The sequence below is a fragment of the Balaenoptera borealis genome (assembly GCF_965194805.1).
Source record: "Balaenoptera borealis genome assembly, chromosome: 9".
NCBI lineage: Eukaryota > Metazoa > Chordata > Mammalia > Artiodactyla > Balaenopteridae > Balaenoptera > Balaenoptera borealis.
Window position 1 is genome coordinate 119,541,645 of NC_138873.1, and position 19,151 is coordinate 119,560,795.

Here is a 19,151-nt window from a genome sequence, read left to right on the forward strand (position 1 = left end):
TGCTGTTCTGTGAATCCTTCCTGAAGGCCCACCGAAGAGCCCACTTCCGTCCTTTTAATGACTTTACAAACACCGAATTCTCTGTTTTAATTTCTTCTCTGCTTGAAACACTAGAGTGGTTTCTGTACTCTGCACTGCACCCTGAATAATAAACACTTCACTACACCAAATCAGACTGTCATTTTTTCCCCCATAATCCTTATATTAGTACAGTACTACAAAGATTATTAGATAGATATGTAGATAGATAGATATTGGAGGTATGTTCTTTTTTTTAACTTTTTATTCTATATTGGAGCATAGTTGATTAACAATGTTGTGTTAGTTTCAGGTGTACAAAAAAGTGATTCAGCTATACATATACATGTATCTATTCTTTTTCAAATTCTTTTCCCAGTTAGGCTGTTACAGAATATTGAGCAGAGTTTCCTGTGCTATACAGTAGGTACTTGTTGGTTATCCATTTTAAATATAGCAGTGACATGTCAATCCCAAACTCCCTAACTATCCCTCCCCCCACCCTTCCCACCCCGGTAACCATAAGTTCGTTCTCTAACAGACTGTCATTTTAAATCTTCAAAATGCCATCATCGGGAATTCCCTGGCAGTCCAGTGGTTAGGATTCGGTGCTTTCACTGCTGGGGCCCAGGTTCAACCCCCTGGTTGGGGAACTAAGATCCCGCAAGCCACGCAGTGTGGCCAAAAAACAAACAAACAAAAAAATGCCATCATCTAGGTAGGTTCTCCATGGAGAAATATTTACCACTTCCTCCATAATTTGGAAACAAAATTTTTATTGTCTCATTACTGTCACAGAACATAATAGAAAGTGTGAAGATTAAAAAAAAAAAAAAAAAAGGTTTGTTTTCTCATACCCTGTTGATGGGAATGTAAATTGGTGTAGCCACTGTGGAAAACAGTATGGAGGTTCCTCAAAAAACGAAAAGTAAAACTACCACATGATCCAGCAATTCCACTCCTGGGTATATATCCAGACAAAACTATAATTTGAAAAGATACTTGCACCCCTATGTTCAGAGCAACATCGTTTACAATTGCCAAGATATGGAAGCAACCTAAGTGTCCATTAACAAGTGAATGGATAAATAAGATGTGGTATATATGTACAATGAAATACTACTCAGCCATAAAAAAGAATGAAATTTTGCCATTTGCAGCAACATGGATGGACTTGGAGGGCATTACGCTAAGTGAAATAAGTCAGACAGAGAAAGACAAGTACTGTCTGATGTCACTTATATGTGGAATCTAAAAAATACAACAAACTAGTGAATATGACAAAGAAGAAGCAGACTCACAGATATAGAGAACAAACTAGTGGTTACCAGTGGGGAGAGGAAAGGGGGGAGGGGCAATATAGGGGTAGGGGAGTAAAAGGTACAAACTTTTAGGTATAAAATAAGCTACAAGGACATATTGTACAGCACGGGGAATACAGCCAATATTTTATAATAGCTATAGATGGAGTATAACCTTTGAAAATTGTGCATCACTATGCTGTACACCTGTAACTAATATAATATTGTACATCAACTGTACTGCAATTTAAAAAAAGCCCTCTTTTAAGAAATCAGAACATAGTCTTTCTGCTGGCTACTGAAGAACACTCTTTACTAGTGACTCAATGTGAACTTACTACCCATCCCTTACTCTCTACTGGGAAAGATTTGATCTTCTTTGGACTTTACACCTTCTACGGAGTGAGCTGGGATACTAAATAAATAAAACAGTAGACAACCTGTACAATGAGCTGATCTGAGATTTTACATCCTTGGCAAACGTAGAGTATTTTACAATACCTCAGCAATGGTGAGAAAAATCTTATCCGTGATATGCCTCAGTCCACACGCCACCACACCAAGAGCAACTCCAGGAAACACATAGGAATTGTTGCCTTGGCCAGGATATAGGGTCTGTCCACTTGGCAGAGTGACAGGGTCAAAAGGACTGCCACTGGCAAAAATGGCACGACCCTGCAACACAGACACACAACTGTAAAAAGGAGGCAGGCTATCTTCAAACAAATGGATCGTAAGAGAGTAATTCAAGTACTGAGTAGTTAGAAAGAAGTCTGATTTTTCATTGACTTCCTAGTAAGTGTGAGCAAGCTATCATGATGCTGGCAGTAAGTTCTGGAGTGAGTGATTATTTCTGTTCTCTATCTTCCTCTCTACTCCTAGGAGAAGCATGCAAAGCACAGGAGACCCCAAGACCACCATCCTGTTGCTGGCAGTGGTCCAACCCACGGGCCCATCAACCATCTCTAGACTACAGACTTCCACTTACAGGCTTCTGAAGACAAAAAGCGTATGTTAATGTTTGAATCTTGGAAAGGATGACATTTTAGGTTACAGTTTAGAGGTCAACAGGCTCCCAATGTAATCACTGGGACAAATTTTATATATTTCTGTATTGTAAAGAATTATCTGAAAAGTCATATAGGAAAAAAATTCATTAGCACAAATGGGGTTAGCAGATAAGAATAAGATTAAATTATCAATAAGTGTCTAAAACTGTCTTTATTTTTTTCCTGGTCTTACTATTTCATCATAATATTTTTGAGGAACCTCATGTATTACAGGCTTTAAGACGGCATGAACTTAGGGCCTGTCAGGTGCTGTATTCCATACTGCCAGTCAAAAGGGGGGCGTCTGTCTGATCTGGGAGGTGATACAGATGGAAGCGTTCAGGCTTCTAAAACAGGGATAGGAAACCCTCAACAAATAAAGCACTACAATCTAAGAAATGCATTTGAAAAGTCTAAAAAAGCACTAAATCCCCAAAGCATAGTTTAAATGGTAATAGATTGGGTTATAAATTTCATCCTTCTTATACCTTGAGTCTAAATCCATTATGATATTAATAATATTAACTTATTCATTTTTAACAAATGTCATACTATACCTTTTCTATAAAGGTAAAGTATAATATGATTCAACCTTATTCAGGATATAAAAAGAGGAAAATAGATGAGAAAAAAATAGAAATTCTCATCTAGGTGTTTATCAGACACTGTTATGTCTTGCACAAAATTAGGTTTTGTTTATGCAGAGTGACATAACTCTGTCTGGTTTATCTTTTCCAGTTCATTTTAGATTTCTTTCCAAAATAAAAGTGTTAGATATATGTGACTCAACTTCTGTTTTGTTGTAATGACATTTTCAAGTCTTTTAAGGAAAAAAAGGGCTCTTGTCAACATATTGGTCAAATATATATTAATACAAGCACAGTATAAAATAAGTCACTTTTTTGGAAACAGTAAAGTATTGAAGCTTTGAGGACTCCTATCCCAACCAGGCTGGATGTCAAAATAATTGCCCAAATGCTCCACCCATGCCATCAAAATCCAAACCCAGCAGGAGTTAGCAAAGCAGAAATAAGACTGTGGTTTTATACTGTGTGCTTCAATGTTTGAGAATAGCTAGTGAAAAGCTATTTTCATCAGTATCTAGGATCAAGTTTTTTCCTTTTTAACTTTTATGTTTAAATCTTAGATACTTCCAAAGCACTTGAGGAAAATTATCAATAAAACATTACAAAGTTTATTTTGTTTTATTGAAGAACAGGATTTATACAAGATTCTAAAAAAGGATATGGTTCTTATCCTTCCTGACCTGTTCACTGTTCTTTCAGTCTTGGTTATAAAATTTTTAAAGGTTAACCGGTAAGCACCTTAGATACCCTGGGCTCCCTTATAAAGAATCACAATTTGACTATTCCATTTTCGCTTTACCTTGGTCAGTTTATAGCACTGCTCTGCGGTACATTCTGCTTTGCTAGTTGGATTACTCAAAGCAAAAATAATAGGCCGTTCATTGAAGGTTGCCATGTCTTCGAGAATTTGCTCTGAGAATGCACCTCTAATCGCAGCAACTCCTAATGTAGAAACAAGAAACCAGTGAATAGGACTATCATTGGTTAATTAATCCAGTGCCCCCAAAACAATGAGACATGTCAGGTCATTTTGTAATACCCCCTAAACAAAATATAGAATATCTGTATTAAAGTGACAAAAAAGAGATGTTCGTTAATGCCAACAACCTTTAAGGTTACTAATCTACAAGTATCTATGAAAAAAATCACAGCTTTAACATTTGACTCATTAATAAATTTAGTGACCAATCACTAGGAATTCTGATTACAGGCAATTTTATCAGGAAATAAATGTGTCTAATATATACTATCTCTCTGTAAACAATTCTAGAAGTATATTTCAGTCTCTCAGGCTATAAAGCAATCATGTTTTATAATCCAGTGCTAACACTTAAGACAATCATCCGATTCAATGATAAAACTGAAGTATGACTCACTGAAAAAACTTGAAGAGAAGAACAAAGCTATTAGCACAATGAAAATGTAAAAAGTAAGATTCCTGATGGAACATAGTTTATAAAAAACAACAATAAAGGCTTACTACTACCCATTAACTCCTGTCGTGGAGTAAGTATTTGTTTTTATTATGGTTCTCATTATTATTCTCAATATTGTCATCTGTTTCACAGAAGCTTCTAGAAATGGAGTATAATACCAAGTAAGGGTTGGCATTATATACACACAAAATAAAGGATATAAAGTTTCAAAACTTTCTTTGAGTTTTTTTCAACCACAACAAATGTGTCCATAGTAAACATCTTACTGTGCACATGCAGTGTGTAACACACTGAGTTATCTACTATGAGGAACATAAAGACATGAAATACGGTCCCTGTTTTCAAGGAGGGTCTAGTTCAGTCTTTCTCAACCTTGGCCCCATTCACGTTTTGGGATGGACAATTCCTTACCGGCGGTGGGGGGGGGGGGGGCTCTGCTGGGCATTGGAGGCTGCGGACCAGCATCCTTAGTCTCTACCCACTAACGTCAGTAGCTCTGACCACCCCTTCTTCCTCCAGCTGTGACCACCAAAGAATGTCTCCAGACATTGCCAAGTGTTTCCTTTCGGGGCCAAACCACCCCCCTTTTAGAACCACTGTCTATGTGGAATAATCAAGCCTGGCAAAGTGCTGGATATGCCAGGTATTGGCAGGTTGACTGAGTGAGCAAAGGGAACCGCACGCTTCAGCTGGGATCATCAGTAAGATGAAGAAGACGGCACTGAATTTACAAATCTAGGCGTCTGGGGGGTACTGTTGCTCCAGGGAAGGCGTAATTTTGTTTGTGAACGCCAAAGGTTAGAATTTCAAAAAGCTAAATTAGGTCTCAAAATTCAGCAGTAAGAAAACAAATCAGGCCCACGTGGGCTTGAGGTAGGGTTTATGGCAGGGGGGAAGAAGCCAAAGCTCACCGATGAGGGTGGTTGGTTTTATATCTCGAACAATGGCTTCTAGGTTCTTCATTTCTTCATGTTCATGGGCAAATTCCTCTTTCTCTTGTGTTAAGGCAGCACGTCCCTAAGTACAGCAAATAAAAAGGAATGATAAATCTGCCAAACATGTGAGAGTCAAAGAAATTTCAGAATATTACGCATATTACCCATATTGATGCTTAACATTTTTATGTATTATGTCTTCCAGCTGTTCTTAAAGTCTCCTTTCCAATTACCAGAGTATTATTTCATTCACTCTTGCAACAATGATTTATGTCTCAGACAATGTTCTAGGCAATGGGGATATAACAGTGAACAAAATAAAGCCTTTCCCTTATTTAATTATTATTTAATATTTAAAATCCTAACTCTACAGACATTTATGAGAAACTGGCATTAACAAATAGCAATGAAAAACATCATTTAAATAAAGATATTGTTTACTAGACATGATTTCTGTTGATAAAGCAGTGTCTTAGAGTGTGCAAAGTTGCCTTTAGCGGCTGCACAAATAATTTATGGACTACTCACTAAGAATGGAACTTGATGCCACATTTATATCATACTTTGATGTTCTACATAATTACTAGCTTTATATGTTTTTATTTTGTAATGTTTTGATTATAATTGTACCATGTATTATTATCTAGGAAACATGTAATTTAATATCCTAGCTACAAAAAAGAACGTAGGATGGGGGTGAGGAGTGTTAGCTGAAAATCTGGTCCTTCCTTTTTTTTCTCTTCTGCTCTTTCAGTATTGTATCTTTCCACATGATTAGTAGATCTGAAGATGAAATTCTCATCCACACTTCTACGACCAGGAATAAAAATCTGCTCAAATTAGAATTCTCCTCATTCATCTATTATTCAATCTCCTTACTTCATTGAAGCTTTCATCAAAGAATGAGTGATACAATAGCTTTTTGTTCCCAGGAAGCAATAGCTAAATTAAGTGAACTACTTATTAAACTTGACTTTTAAATTATTAAAAAAATAATAATAATAACAATAATAATATTCTACCTACAAATTTTTAAGATTTTGACTACATAATAAATCACTACCTAACTTTATATGGTACTTTATAGCTTATAAGTTGTTTTCACATATTTCGTTTGATTCCCTCAACAATTTGAAAAGTAGGGCAAATACAATTAGGTTTTTGCATGAGGAAACAGAGGCTCTGAGATATCAAGCAACTTGCCCAAGACAGGTGCTAGAAATCAGTCTTTCCAGTAATACAGCACAGTACAGCTCTGGAGAAAACACTTTACAAATGGTATACGTCAACTTGTATGCAAATTGTTAATCCTGAAGATGGTACAATATTCTTGCTTTAAAAGGTTATTATCAGCCTAAATGGGAAAAGAATCTGAAAAAGTATAGGTATATGCATACGTATAACTGAATCACTCTGCTATACACCTGACACTAACACAACGTTGTAAATCAACTATGCTCCAATACAAAGCAAAAATTTTTATAAAAAGGTTATCATTTTATTTTTGTTTTTAAAAGTAATACATGTGAATTACAGATAACTTGAAACATATGAACCTCTTTGCACTCGTTTCATCTATAAAATAAGAATAATTAGAATTTCTACCTCATCAGCTTTTTAGCAAATTAAATAATACATCTAAAGCACTTAGGACTGTGCCCAGTTTTTAACAAGAACTCAAAGTTAGTTGTTATAATTAAAATTTTTGTGAAGAAGAAAAAACCATAGTTCTAGCACTTATAACTCTAGTACCTTTTTTTGTAGTCTGCTGTAAAGTGCTATTTCTGTACCACTGTTTTCTGTCATGAGCATGACTTCAGAGCTAACAGCATCCTAATAACGAAATTCACCATTACTCACTGCTGGGTTCTAAAAAGTTGTATCTTACCTTTTCTTCCTTGCACATCAAAATATACTACATCTGAGAAACTGAAAAATCTTCTTATTTAACACTAACTGGAAACGATATATGTATCCTCATGTTCACTGCCTCATTATTCACAATAGCCAAGAAGTGGAAGCAACCTAAGTGTCCATCAATGGATGAATGGACAAAGAAAATACACATGCACACACATAGGAATATTATTCAGCCATACAAAAAAGGAAATCTTGCCATTTGTGACAACATGGATAGACCTTGAGGGTATTATGCTAAGTGAAGTAAATCAAAGAAAGACAAATACTATATGATCTCACTTATATGTGGAAACTGAAAAAACAAAAAACAAAAAGCAAACAAACAAACAACAAACTCATAGATAGAGAGAACAGATTGGTGGTTGCCAGAGGCTGGGGAGGCAAAAATGGGTGAAGGGGGTAAAAAGGTACAAACTTCCAGCTATAAGATAAATAGGTCCTGCGGGTGTAATGTACAGCACGCTGACAATAGTTAATAATACTGTATATTGAAAGTCGCTAAGAGAGTAGACATTAAAAGTTCTCATCACAAGAAAAAAACATTTGTAACTATGTGTGATGATGGATGTGAACTAGAGTTATCGTGGTAATCATTTCACAATATATACAAATGTTGAATAATTATGTTGTACACCTGAAACTAATATAACTTTATATGTCAATTATATCTCAATTTTTAAAAAACCTCATTTAATTCATTCCAAATCAAATTTGGTTTCCTGTTTCATATTCACTTCAGGAGAGAACATTCTAGGCTCTAGTAACATTAACTCAAATATTGTTAGTCTATATTCTTGTTCATCATGTTTATTAAAGAAAAAATCAGTCAAGAGAATCAGATAAATTCAGTTGCTATACTTTCATCAGGAAGCATCAAATCGTTCCATAAAACCTATTATCATAACCTTTTTACAACTTGTCATAGGTCTAACACAAATAGTTGATGTAAACCTAGACTGATTTTGTGAGTAACCACTAAATATTCTCAAACCATTCTTTTGTATTTATAAGATTTTTAAATTGCCTTTTAATAATATAAAAAATTATTACAATACCGAAATCTTTACAATTCGCACTAAATGGGGGGGGTGGTGAGGCTACCTGGTGCCCCCATCCTCCTCTCTCTTAGCTTCACAGCTGGGAAATTCATTTCATTTACATATCTCAATCACAGAGATTAATTAAGCATCATCCTAGCATGTAAAAAGCAGCTAGGCTTAATGATAATTAGTCACAAATAAGAAAGCAGAGGTAGGTATCTGCGTGCCACAAGAATCCTCCCCCAAAAGTTTTGATAGTTCAGACTTTGATTTAGGCCCCAGTTCCTCATCATCTCTTTCCTGTGTCAGTGATTTTGCCATGACACTTTACAGTTCCTTTTACAAAAGGCAGCATATACTTTCCTACCCCTTGCCTTTGGATTTGAACACGAGGCTTGCTCTGGTCCATAAAATGTGGGCTGAAGTGACAGTGCGCCAGTTCCAAGCTTAGGCCTTAAGAGTAATTGCTGTTTCTGCTTGCTCTCTTGTACTGTCACCACTGCTTTGGAAGTACAAGCCAGCCTGCTGGTCCACGGACGATGAGCCTTGAGAAGCAGACCTGGACCCAACCTGTAGCTCAGAACCACCCAGTAGCGCCATCACAGCCACCCCCTCTGACCCACAGGCATGTGAGAAAATAAAGAATTATTGTTTGCACGTCACTGAGACTTTGTGGCTTTCGATAACACAGGAATAGCTGACTGATACAGGGGATGATTTTAATTTGTTTTTCTTTTTTTTTATTATTTTATTTTTTTATTGAAGTACAGTTGAATTACAATGTTGTGTTAGTTTCAGGTGTACAGCAAAGTGATTCAGTTATATATTCTTTTTCAGATTCTTTTTTTTCCTTATAGGCTATTACAAAATATTGAGTATAGTTCCCTGTGCTATACAGTAGGTCCTTGTTGGTTATCTATTTCGGGATGATTTTAATTGTGATTACATATTCCACCGTTTCTTTTTACCCAAGGTTATTCCTATCTGTTGCTTTGAAAATAAGAGGTTCCTCAGTGAAGTAAGTCAGACAGAGAAAGACAAATATCATATGATATTGCTCATGTGCGGAATCTAAAAACAATGATACAAACGAACTTATTTACAAAACAGAAACAGACTCACAGACTTAGAGAACGAACTTATGGTTACCAAGGGGGGAAGGGATAGATTGGGAGTTTGGGATTGACATGTACACACTGCTATATTTAAAATAGATTACCAACAAGGACCTACTGTACAGCACAGGGAACTCTGTTCAATACTCTGTAATAACCTAAATGGGAAAAGAATTTGAAAAAACAATGTGTATGTGTAACAATCACTTTGCTTCACACCTGAAACTAACACAACATTGTTAATCAACTACACTCCAATAAAAAATAAAAATTAAAAAAATAAAATAAAAAAAGAGGTTCCTTTCCCCGAAATGATTTGATGAAAACACTTCTGCAATCCACCTGCTACCTCAATGCCCTTATTACTGCTTAGTTATTTGGCAAAAAATAATCCTACATTATTAGAAAAAAAAGAAATTCTGGTCATGGATAGGGTAAGAATCTGGAGCAGGTTGACAGTTACAGTATTTATCTAAATTATTTCTGAGCTCTCTCTGGAAGCAGTATAAACTAAAATTCATGACTATTTTCATTCTCACAACGAGGCAATTTCTAGGACACGTACTAAATAAAGGTGCAGCTTGGGGAGATATATTTCCCGGGAATAATAACCTTCAGCTTCCAGAATTCTAAGCTAACATAGTTTTGGCTTGTTACTCTTTCCCAGAAACACATATACTCAATTGCAGGTATAAAGGCAAGTAACTACACTAAAATCTCACTGAGGTCCTACATGGCAAATACTGCAGAAATGCAAATTGCTTCTAGCACTACTTCCAGTACAATGGAGCCTAAAGGGCTAAATTATAGGCCCCAGACTCCCTTGCAGCTAGGGTTTCTGCTTTAAACACAGCACTCACCAAGCTAATGCGCCTTCACAGGACCCTGAAGGAGAAATGCACATCATGAAGTGGTAGTCATATGGCTCTTCTGGAAGCTCGTGGTGGTGGTGTTTGTTTCCAGGCAGCTGTGTTTCCAGTCTCTAGTTTCTAGCCCACCACCAACAGGTGGGTGCTAAGTAACAGTGGGTGGCAGCTACCATATCTGGCAACTTTCTTGTTTGTGGCCGAGACCCTGATTCTCAAATGGGCAGGAACAGCAGCTCCCTTGCTAATGCAGATTTGTGTTACAGGAACTATTCCTCAAACTTCAGCCTGGTGCTTACTTCTTCAAAGGTTTAGAGATTTGCTTTTCAGGGTATCTAATGCTAGAACCTCTGCTAGGTTGTCTAACAAAGAAAAACTATCTCAGGATAACTATTCACCTACTCCAAACCAACTATAGTCATCTCAATGCAATGTAATGTAATCTTGAGAGCTGCTGATAAAATGCGTATCTCTTAGAGAAGACTGAATGAATCACTGGGTTTTGCCTCTTGGTCTTTTGGTTTCCACCTGACAAAGTTTAAGTATTATGCAAATACATTCCATCAAAGGAATAACCAATGCTGAATATGGTCAAGGAATTACCATATGTCCTAGATCTTTCTTTCAATGTTATATTAATGTATTCTAGTATCAAGTTTTCTTCTTTAATAACAGTAAAATATTATAATTAATCTTTTTTTATCTGTGGTTTACTTTGAAATAGAAAGCAGAAACCCCACTGAAAGGGTTGTGAGCAAAAAGGACATTTATAAGATTTTCAGGGTTATTAACAGAATAAGAATAGGAAGTACTAAAAATAGTTTAAGAGGAAATATGCCACAGATTTGTTTATTTTAGAAAATGTTTGGGCTCACAAAACAATAGATTCCACACAATCCATGGGAAAGCACTGTGGCCCACAGTAAGAAACAGAAGAATTAGTAGCTCACAGTGAAGGCTTGCTGAAAGCATCTGGGTGTTCCCAGTCTGAGGAAACAACTCATTCATGACCATTTAGCTACTGACAAACAACACGCCGATGACAATATATCTAAACTGCTTCTGGTATACAGTTTTAAATAAACTTGCATATGATCTCCATAAAAATGGAAATCTATTCATTTTCATTATATTACCAAGCCAAGAAGTAGCCTCCCACATGAGAAAATAAAACTAGTATGAGGGCTTCCCTGGTGGCACAGTGGTTAAGAATCTGCCTGCCAATGCAGGGGACACGGGTTCAAGCCCTGGTCTGGGAAGATCCCACATGTGGCGGAGCAACTAAGCCCATGCGCCATGACTACTGAGCCTGCACTCTAGAGCCCGCGAGCCACAACTACTGAGCCCATGTGCCACAACTACTGAAGCCCGTGCACCTAGAGCCCATGCTCCGCAATAAGAGAAGTCACCGCAGCAAGATGCTCAAGCACCGCACAACAAAAAGCAGCCCCCGCTCGCCGCAACTAGAGAAAGCCCGCGCGCAGCAACGAAGACCCAACACAGCCAAAAATAAATAAATAAATATATTAAATAAATAAATACAACTAGCATGAGAGTAAAAGTCTTAGAAAAGTTTTACTAGCAGCTGAAATAACCAAATTCAACCTTGTATAATATGAATTGAACAGCTGCTACAAGTAGCATGTAAATGAGAGAAGAGGGTCTAGTCTGTTTATATTGAATGTGGACCTACAAATCCATAATGTAAAATGAATTTAAAAGATGTTGAATAATCTGAAGGTGGGAGACATAATCCTCGTTTTCTTAGTTCAATAATTCAAAATATTTTCCTGAGCTTACTGTCCCAGATTATCCCAAACAGCAAATTAAACATTTAAAAATGTATTTTACAATGTTGTCCTCACGACTGTTGATTGTGGTCAAGATAAATTGATATAAATTGTGATAAATTTTGTTGGCTTAGGGACATGAATAAATAACTAGTAGCAGAATACATGCTAATAGCAAACAGCAAATACATTTATGTTACTTCTGAAAACCTTTAATGATATACAACAAATTAAAGAAAAGCTCCCCAATTAGACACAATAAATGCCATCTACAAATGTTGGGGATTGAACGTGGGACTCAGGATCAGGATGGAGAAGTCCTTAGGCCCTTCCATTCACTCATGGCCTTGGGCAAGTCCTTTGATACTTCTACAGATTTTGGCTTCTTCATCTAGAAAACGGTTTGGATTGGTGATGATGACAGTGTAATAAAAATGAACCTGATTTGGACTTTCCAAAGCCAACTGAGTGCCAGACTCACCTGAGGAAAAATAGATTCCTGAGCCCTGCTGCCAGATATTTTAATTCAAATCCAGGATGAGGCCCTGGAATCTGTATTTTTTAAAAAGCTTCTCAGATGATTCAAGTGATTAGCCAGTTTTTAGAATCACTGCACTAAAGGACTTATCAGATCTCTACCAGAAGCATATTTAAAAGGTACGTGATCTGTTTTCAAAAAAGTATAAAATGATGAGTTCTAAAGAAGGAAAGCTACAGAATAGTGCAAAAGCACAGATTTCTAGTAGTGCTCTTTTGGCTGGCAACCTGAGATATAATGAAAAGTATTTAATGTGTTTAAGCCACCTAAGTTTACTAGAATGAGCAGCAAATCATCAAGAAGGCAGATAAACATTATATGAAAAGATGCATGCTTTTATCATGAACATCTTACTTTATTAATCATAGTGACAGCACTGGCAGCTCCTAGCCACTAAAGCCAGAACTTGGCCAGAAGACATCCATCAAGCAAGAAACATAAATTACCTACAGCCTCAGCCCCAAAGGCTTAATTCTGGGTGGTGACTTAGGAACGCAGGGAGAGTAAGTACTGAAAGAAGGCCAGGAATCATACAAACTAGCATCACTCAAGGGCTCTACTTGCCAAAAACAGAAGAATCAAAAGACAAAAATAAAGGTCTCCCAAGTATTTTCTATACCCTTCTCAAAGTTGATGTGATGACCTGGTTTAGATGAAAAACTATTGGGATGTGACATTCTCTGGATCTGTAATATTCAGGCAAATGTCTTTACCTCTGGACTTCTATTTTCTGTGCCAATGGCTCACTTTTCTCCTCTTTTCAAAATCCAATTTGGAATCTACCTTCTTTACGCCCATCACTTCAGCTGAATGTGGATATAGATTTCTTATCAGTTCAGTCTCCCTATTCAGGATCCCTTGCTGAAACTGTGCCTTCATTTGGCAATGTGCACGTGGGCACTTTTTATCTCAGAAACCCCAAATTCTATGGTGTTTCTTTTTTTAAGAGTCTCTAATTACACCAAATGTACTACAAATAGCTGGGAGTTTCTTCTGAATATTATTATTTCTTTGGCTTTCCCCCCGCCACCCCTTGTTTTGTGCTGATTCTTAGTGCAGAAGACACAACCATACTGAACTATTACCTTTCTCAAAAGCAACATTTGCTCTGCTGGGGTTGGGGAGGAAGGTGGCAAAGACTGTCAAGATTTTAAGTTAGCATTTGATGACCCAGGAGAGGTATAAAAAAATTAACTGTGCACTGCCACTGATAACTATGCATTCCTCCCTACACACAGGTACTAGAAGAACTCTGGAATCCATGCCTGCTTGGACAACCTGCCCCATTTTACTGGCCTGTTTTTGTTGTCATGTCGATAGTTTATCAGAGTTGAATCTGGCCCCTCTTTATCTGAAGACAGAACCTGTCAGTCAATAATGTTTCACTTGCAGCGCGAGTGCGTGTGCTTGCTAAAGAGCTCAGAGCTCAGTTTCACCATCTCAAGGACATATTAAAAGAAGATGAACAATGTGACAAAAGTGTTTTCCACGTTACAGCATAAAAAAGGGGTGCAGAGTGGTCGTAACTGAAGATGACAGGTGGTTAACTCCATCAGTATTTAATTTTGTATTTGCTAAAAATCAATGTCCATAATTTTCTAAAAGACTCGTGTATATAATCTTCTGCCTCTGCGCTTTTTAGTACCTACATATATAGTGATCATGCTCAGTAAGAAATGGAAAAGAGGGAGGAAAAAAAGCAAGCCAGATACTTTTCACCAAGCTTCAAAGTTTCTTAGGAATCAGAATTTTTTTTTTTTAAACCACAGTGTACGCAATGTATTAACCATCATTCAAGGTGGTGACAGTATCACTGGCTAAAATTCTGATAATATCACAGGGGAAAGGAAAACCTTTTCCTTACAGCATGGAGTTTCAAGCCCTAGACCTAAAGATTAAACTCTTAGGAAGGAAACAACTACCCTTACAACATATAAAATACTTTTATTTACTATCTCTTTCTCGCAGGAACCACACATTTAACTATAACTGTAAAGCAAAAAACTTTTTTAATAATTGAAAACAGAACTGTGCAAAGCAGAACAAAATAAAATAAAAATAAAATAAAATACTATAGTCCTATTCTGTGTTAGATGAAGTCTATCCTTCATGATATCTACTAATACCCTACTTTTTATTTTGGAGTTTTCTGCATTAGCATTCACTTGGTTTATTAGTGAAAGCCAAGATATATTTATTTAAGAAAAAGATGAAGTCTGGATTGGTTTGTTTTGTGGCTTCTTGTTCTCCCTAAAAATGCTCCAAATTATCACTGTGAAATGCAAATACTAGTCATGCTGGAAGTGCTCCTTTTTTATCCTTTCTTTACTGTATTTATTCTCCCTCTAATTTTTATTTTGGAAGGATTTCTTTTAAACCAAGTATTAGTTTGTTTATATTAAACCGTACTAATCTTAGTGGGCTAAATAGTATGTCAACTGTTTCTTGCTGTAAGACACTAAACTATGATATTTGAGTATTAGCAGTGACCAAATAATCCATTTCAATCAACCTTACTGATACTGATGAATTATTTAAAATATTGATAATTATAGTACATATGGATATGAGGTAAATGATAGAAAATGCTACAGATGTGGAGTTGAAAACGAAAACAGACAACACATTAGAATAATAATTATCCAGTCTGATGATTACATAACTCCACAAATGCACTAACCTCACAGTGTTACTTTATAGTTTTGGTTTTATGTGTTTAAAGACTGAAGGAGTTCGACTAATAAAAAATTTTATTTAGAACTTTAAGATATTTTTTACACATTATAAACAACTGCATGTAAGTTAATGAAATTAATAAAATGATTATTATTGGTTTTCAAGAGAGGTTGTAAAAAATACTAAGAATAAAGGATAACAAGCACCAAAAAATCATGTAAAGCTGAAAGCAAGATTATACCAATTTAGTAGTTACTCTGAGATTTATTAGTTCTGCCACAAAAATCAACATTATAATTTTGACGGTTTAAAAACATGAAAGAAAAAGTGGTGAATTGAAGTTTCATATGTCTCTCTTGCATTAAATAGCACAAAAACTATTCAATATATAAGAATCTTTTAAAACATAACTTTATCTATCTTGGCAAGCAGAATATATGCAGCTCTTTATTTTGGCAAGTAGAAGACATGAAGTAAGAGTGACTGATGAGGTCTAGGCAACAATTTCACAGTTATTCCAAATACTAGTCATGCTGTAATCCATGTCATTCCAAGTGTTGTAATCCATGGAATTTGGAGTCTCAGTTCAGTCAATCTATGTTAAAAGTGCTTGAGATGCTAAAATCTATGTATTTTTATGAAGATGTCCCGTTGAAATGTCATGAGAAATCACGAAAGAAAACCACAATCGTGGGCTTTCACCGTTTTGATTCTTGCATGTATTACATCCCTAAGTACAGCACAGTTTGTACAGTTTTTTCCATGGCTCCCACTATATACACATGATGATCCTCTCCACCTCTGGGAGCTCAGATCCTTTTCCTGAGCATCAGTCTTGTCTCTCCAACTGCCAAAGGGACATCTCTATCTGAGGTCTCCACGGGCACCTTAAACTTGCCATGTCCGAAACTGATCTCATTATCTTTCCCGTGAACTGGCCTATTCTTTATTCCTTTTTTTTTTTTTTTTTAACATTAATGGCTACATCACTTACCTAGACACCCAAGGAGTATTGCTAGATTCCTTCCTTTGCTCTACTCCTCCTTCCGTATTTAATCGGTTACTAAGTATGCCAATCCTATATCCTAAATATCTACTGAATCAAACATCTTTCACTGACCCTCTTAGTCACTGCTTTATTTCAGGCCTTAATTAACTTTGATCTGTACTACTGCAACAGCTTTGTAACTAGTTTCTTAGCTTCACCTCATTTCAGTCCATCCTCCACAAGTCCATCAGAGTGACAAGAGCCTGAAAACTGCTCACGTTCAGGATTTAGAAGAGCCTTCATCACCTGTCACTCGATTCCTTTCAATCCTAATCCCTAAATGTCTCTTCTGGCATAACATTTTCTTTTGCAAATGCTGTTCTTCTGCCCGGAAGGCACTCATTCATTAATTCATTTATTAACAACATATTTATTGTCAATTACTAGACACTAGTAGGGCTTTGAAGATAGAGAGGTAGAAGACACGATCCGTAGCTTCAATCAAGACCTCAGAGTGAGGGCTTCCCTTGTGGCGCAGTGGTTGAGAATCTGCCTGCCAGTGCAGGGGACACGGGTTCGAGCCCTGGTCTGGGAAGATCCCACATGCCGCGGAGCAACTAGGCCCGTGAGCCACAATTACTGAACCTGCGCGTCTGGAGCCTGTGCTCCGCAACAAGAGAGGCCGTGATAGTGAGAGGCCTGCGCATCGTGATGAAGAGTGGCCCCCACTTGCCGCAACTGGAGAAAGCCCTCGCACAGAAACGAAGACCCAGCACAGCCATATATAAATAAATAAATAAAAAATAAATAATTAAAAAAAAAAAAAAAGATCTCAGAGTGAACTTGCCATTCAACTTCCCTTATTTCAGTTTTGCATATTAAGAAGTTTAAGATGTCTATGGAGACTCGAGCTCAACTCCCAACTCTTCCTTTCGAACTCAGCTGGAGAGACACCTTGTCTTGGAACCGTCCTCAGCCTCCCTGTTCTTCTCTTTAGTGCAGTGGAAGCACCATGTCCTGTGCGCCCCTGGCACCAAGGACATATTTCTATAACATTGTCACGTGGAGTTGTAAATCTTGGCTTGTTTGAGTTTTTCCCACTAGGCTGGGAGCCTCCTGAGATCAAGGACCTTACTGTGTCCCCACAAGTATAATGCCTGAGCCACAGATGATTTCACTCAGTAAACGTTCTTATTTCATGACAGTATACGTCATGTGGCCACAGTGTACAATTTTTTATAGTTATGCTGATTCTTTAAAGCAATAGGAATTTTTAAGCCAACAAACTTAAAACTTTACTTCTTATATACTATAAACAATTACACTGTTATTATTTATTGTTAATAAAATTAATAAAATTATCATTATTTGGTCCCAGGAGATGTTATAAAGGTACTTTCTGTTTTGTTTCATGGTTTTATAGATACTCATGTTCTACAAACAGTTATGCATATACTTTTTCTTCATTTAAAGCAAAATTTCTTGATCTATATCTTTTTAAAAATGAACATTCTTCTAGCTTTAAAGAAACACAATTATTAAGGAGAATTTGGAATATGGAGAAAGGCACTAAAAATAAGTTTTAAAGTAATATGTATTTGATGCATTTCTTTCTCTTTCATATATAACTCAATTTTTAAAGCAAAATAGTTACATATAATATAGTGTTTTCCTATTTTCACCTAACATTATGTTATGAATCCTTTAATGTTATTTATAGTTCTTTGAAAATAACTTTAAGCCTATATATTACAGGGGCTATTCCCCAATTCATGTCACAATTATCCTTTATTTAGGTAAGTATAACATATCACTATTATAATTAATGTATGATGAAACATTTCACTAATGTAAATAGTGCTGTGATAACACCCTCACACATAAAACACTGTACACATCTCTATCTCTATGGTAAAGATTCTTAGAATGGAAACTGTTGGATCAGAAGCATAAACTTTTAAAGACTCTGGATACACATAAAATAGCTTTCCAGAAAGTCAGCACACATTCACATTTGTTTCTATATTAAATTCCTGGATACACTGCTTATCGCAGTGTATTTTTAAAAAATTCACCTTCATGTGGAAGGGGGATTTACAAGTATATTTTCTCTAGCAGTTTAAGGAAGAGTGAGGGATGTACACGAGTGGCAGGATAATAATAATGCCTTACAACTGTGTCATGGTCACCTTCCTACTCTTATTTAGCTTCTCACAATAACCCTATAAAGTGGATACTATTGTCTCTATTAAAGCTGGGAGACAACCTCAAGGAAGTTAACACTGAAACAGCCCATTTATTAAAGTTCTTCTCAGGAATTACCATTAAAACTCTCAAGACTCTGGTTAAGAGAAAGTAGCTGGTAAAAGAGTAGCTGTTTCATTTTTTTCCCTTCTTTCTTTCCAGCCAGTGTGCAATTTGACAGACAGCCCTTAGTGAAAGGAGCTGGACCTAAGTGTTTCACCCCTATCAGTCTCAAACTACCTCACTTGGAAACTAAACTAATTCACGTGGGCAGACAACCGATGGAGCTGTAAAAAGCCTACTCACATCACAGATGGGTACGATAGCCGAGCCATAGTTTTCTTCTTTATGCAGAAGAGTATCCGCATTATTGTATGACATGGTCATTCGTGTGCAATGGCTACTCTTTTAACACAGTGTTGGAGGTGAGGTAGGTGGAAACAGTAGTTGTCTTTGAGATGGGCATCCAGAATGGGATATTGATTAAAATACTGTATCTGGTTAAAAATGACAAATTCTTACCTTAACTATTAATCCTTTTGAGTCCACCAACCATATCTTCTTCATGGCTTTCTCCTTTGGTAAACCTTCTTTCTCCATGGCCATAACAATCAAGTGTGCAATCCCTAAGGCAGCCTGAAAAACAAA

The 19,151-nt window shown here is 36.6% G+C and overlaps 1 protein-coding gene and 1 long non-coding RNA gene across 3 annotated transcripts in view; one reads left to right on the forward strand and one right to left on the reverse strand.

Annotated features, from left to right (window-relative positions):
- ME1 (malic enzyme 1) overlaps nt 1-19,151 on the reverse strand; it is a 193,170-nt gene that overhangs the window by 9,370 nt on the left and 164,649 nt on the right. For both annotated transcript variants that reach the window (XM_082405864.1, XM_082405863.1), the window contains exons 9-12: nt 19,026-19,139; nt 5,303-5,408; nt 3,755-3,897; nt 1,821-1,994 (exon numbers count right to left, since the gene is read on the reverse strand). In XM_082405864.1, coding sequence (XP_082261990.1) covers nt 1,821-1,994; nt 3,755-3,897; nt 5,303-5,408; nt 19,026-19,139 — 537 coding nt within the window. The remainder of the gene's footprint in view (nt 1-1,820; nt 1,995-3,754; nt 3,898-5,302; nt 5,409-19,025; nt 19,140-19,151) is intronic.
- LOC309635089 overlaps nt 5,531-19,151 on the forward strand; it is a 55,396-nt gene continuing 41,775 nt past the window's right edge. Inside the window, exon 1 of the long non-coding RNA XR_014248628.1 lies at nt 5,531-17,096. This is a non-coding gene — a long non-coding RNA (uncharacterized lncRNA). The remainder of the gene's footprint in view (nt 17,097-19,151) is intronic.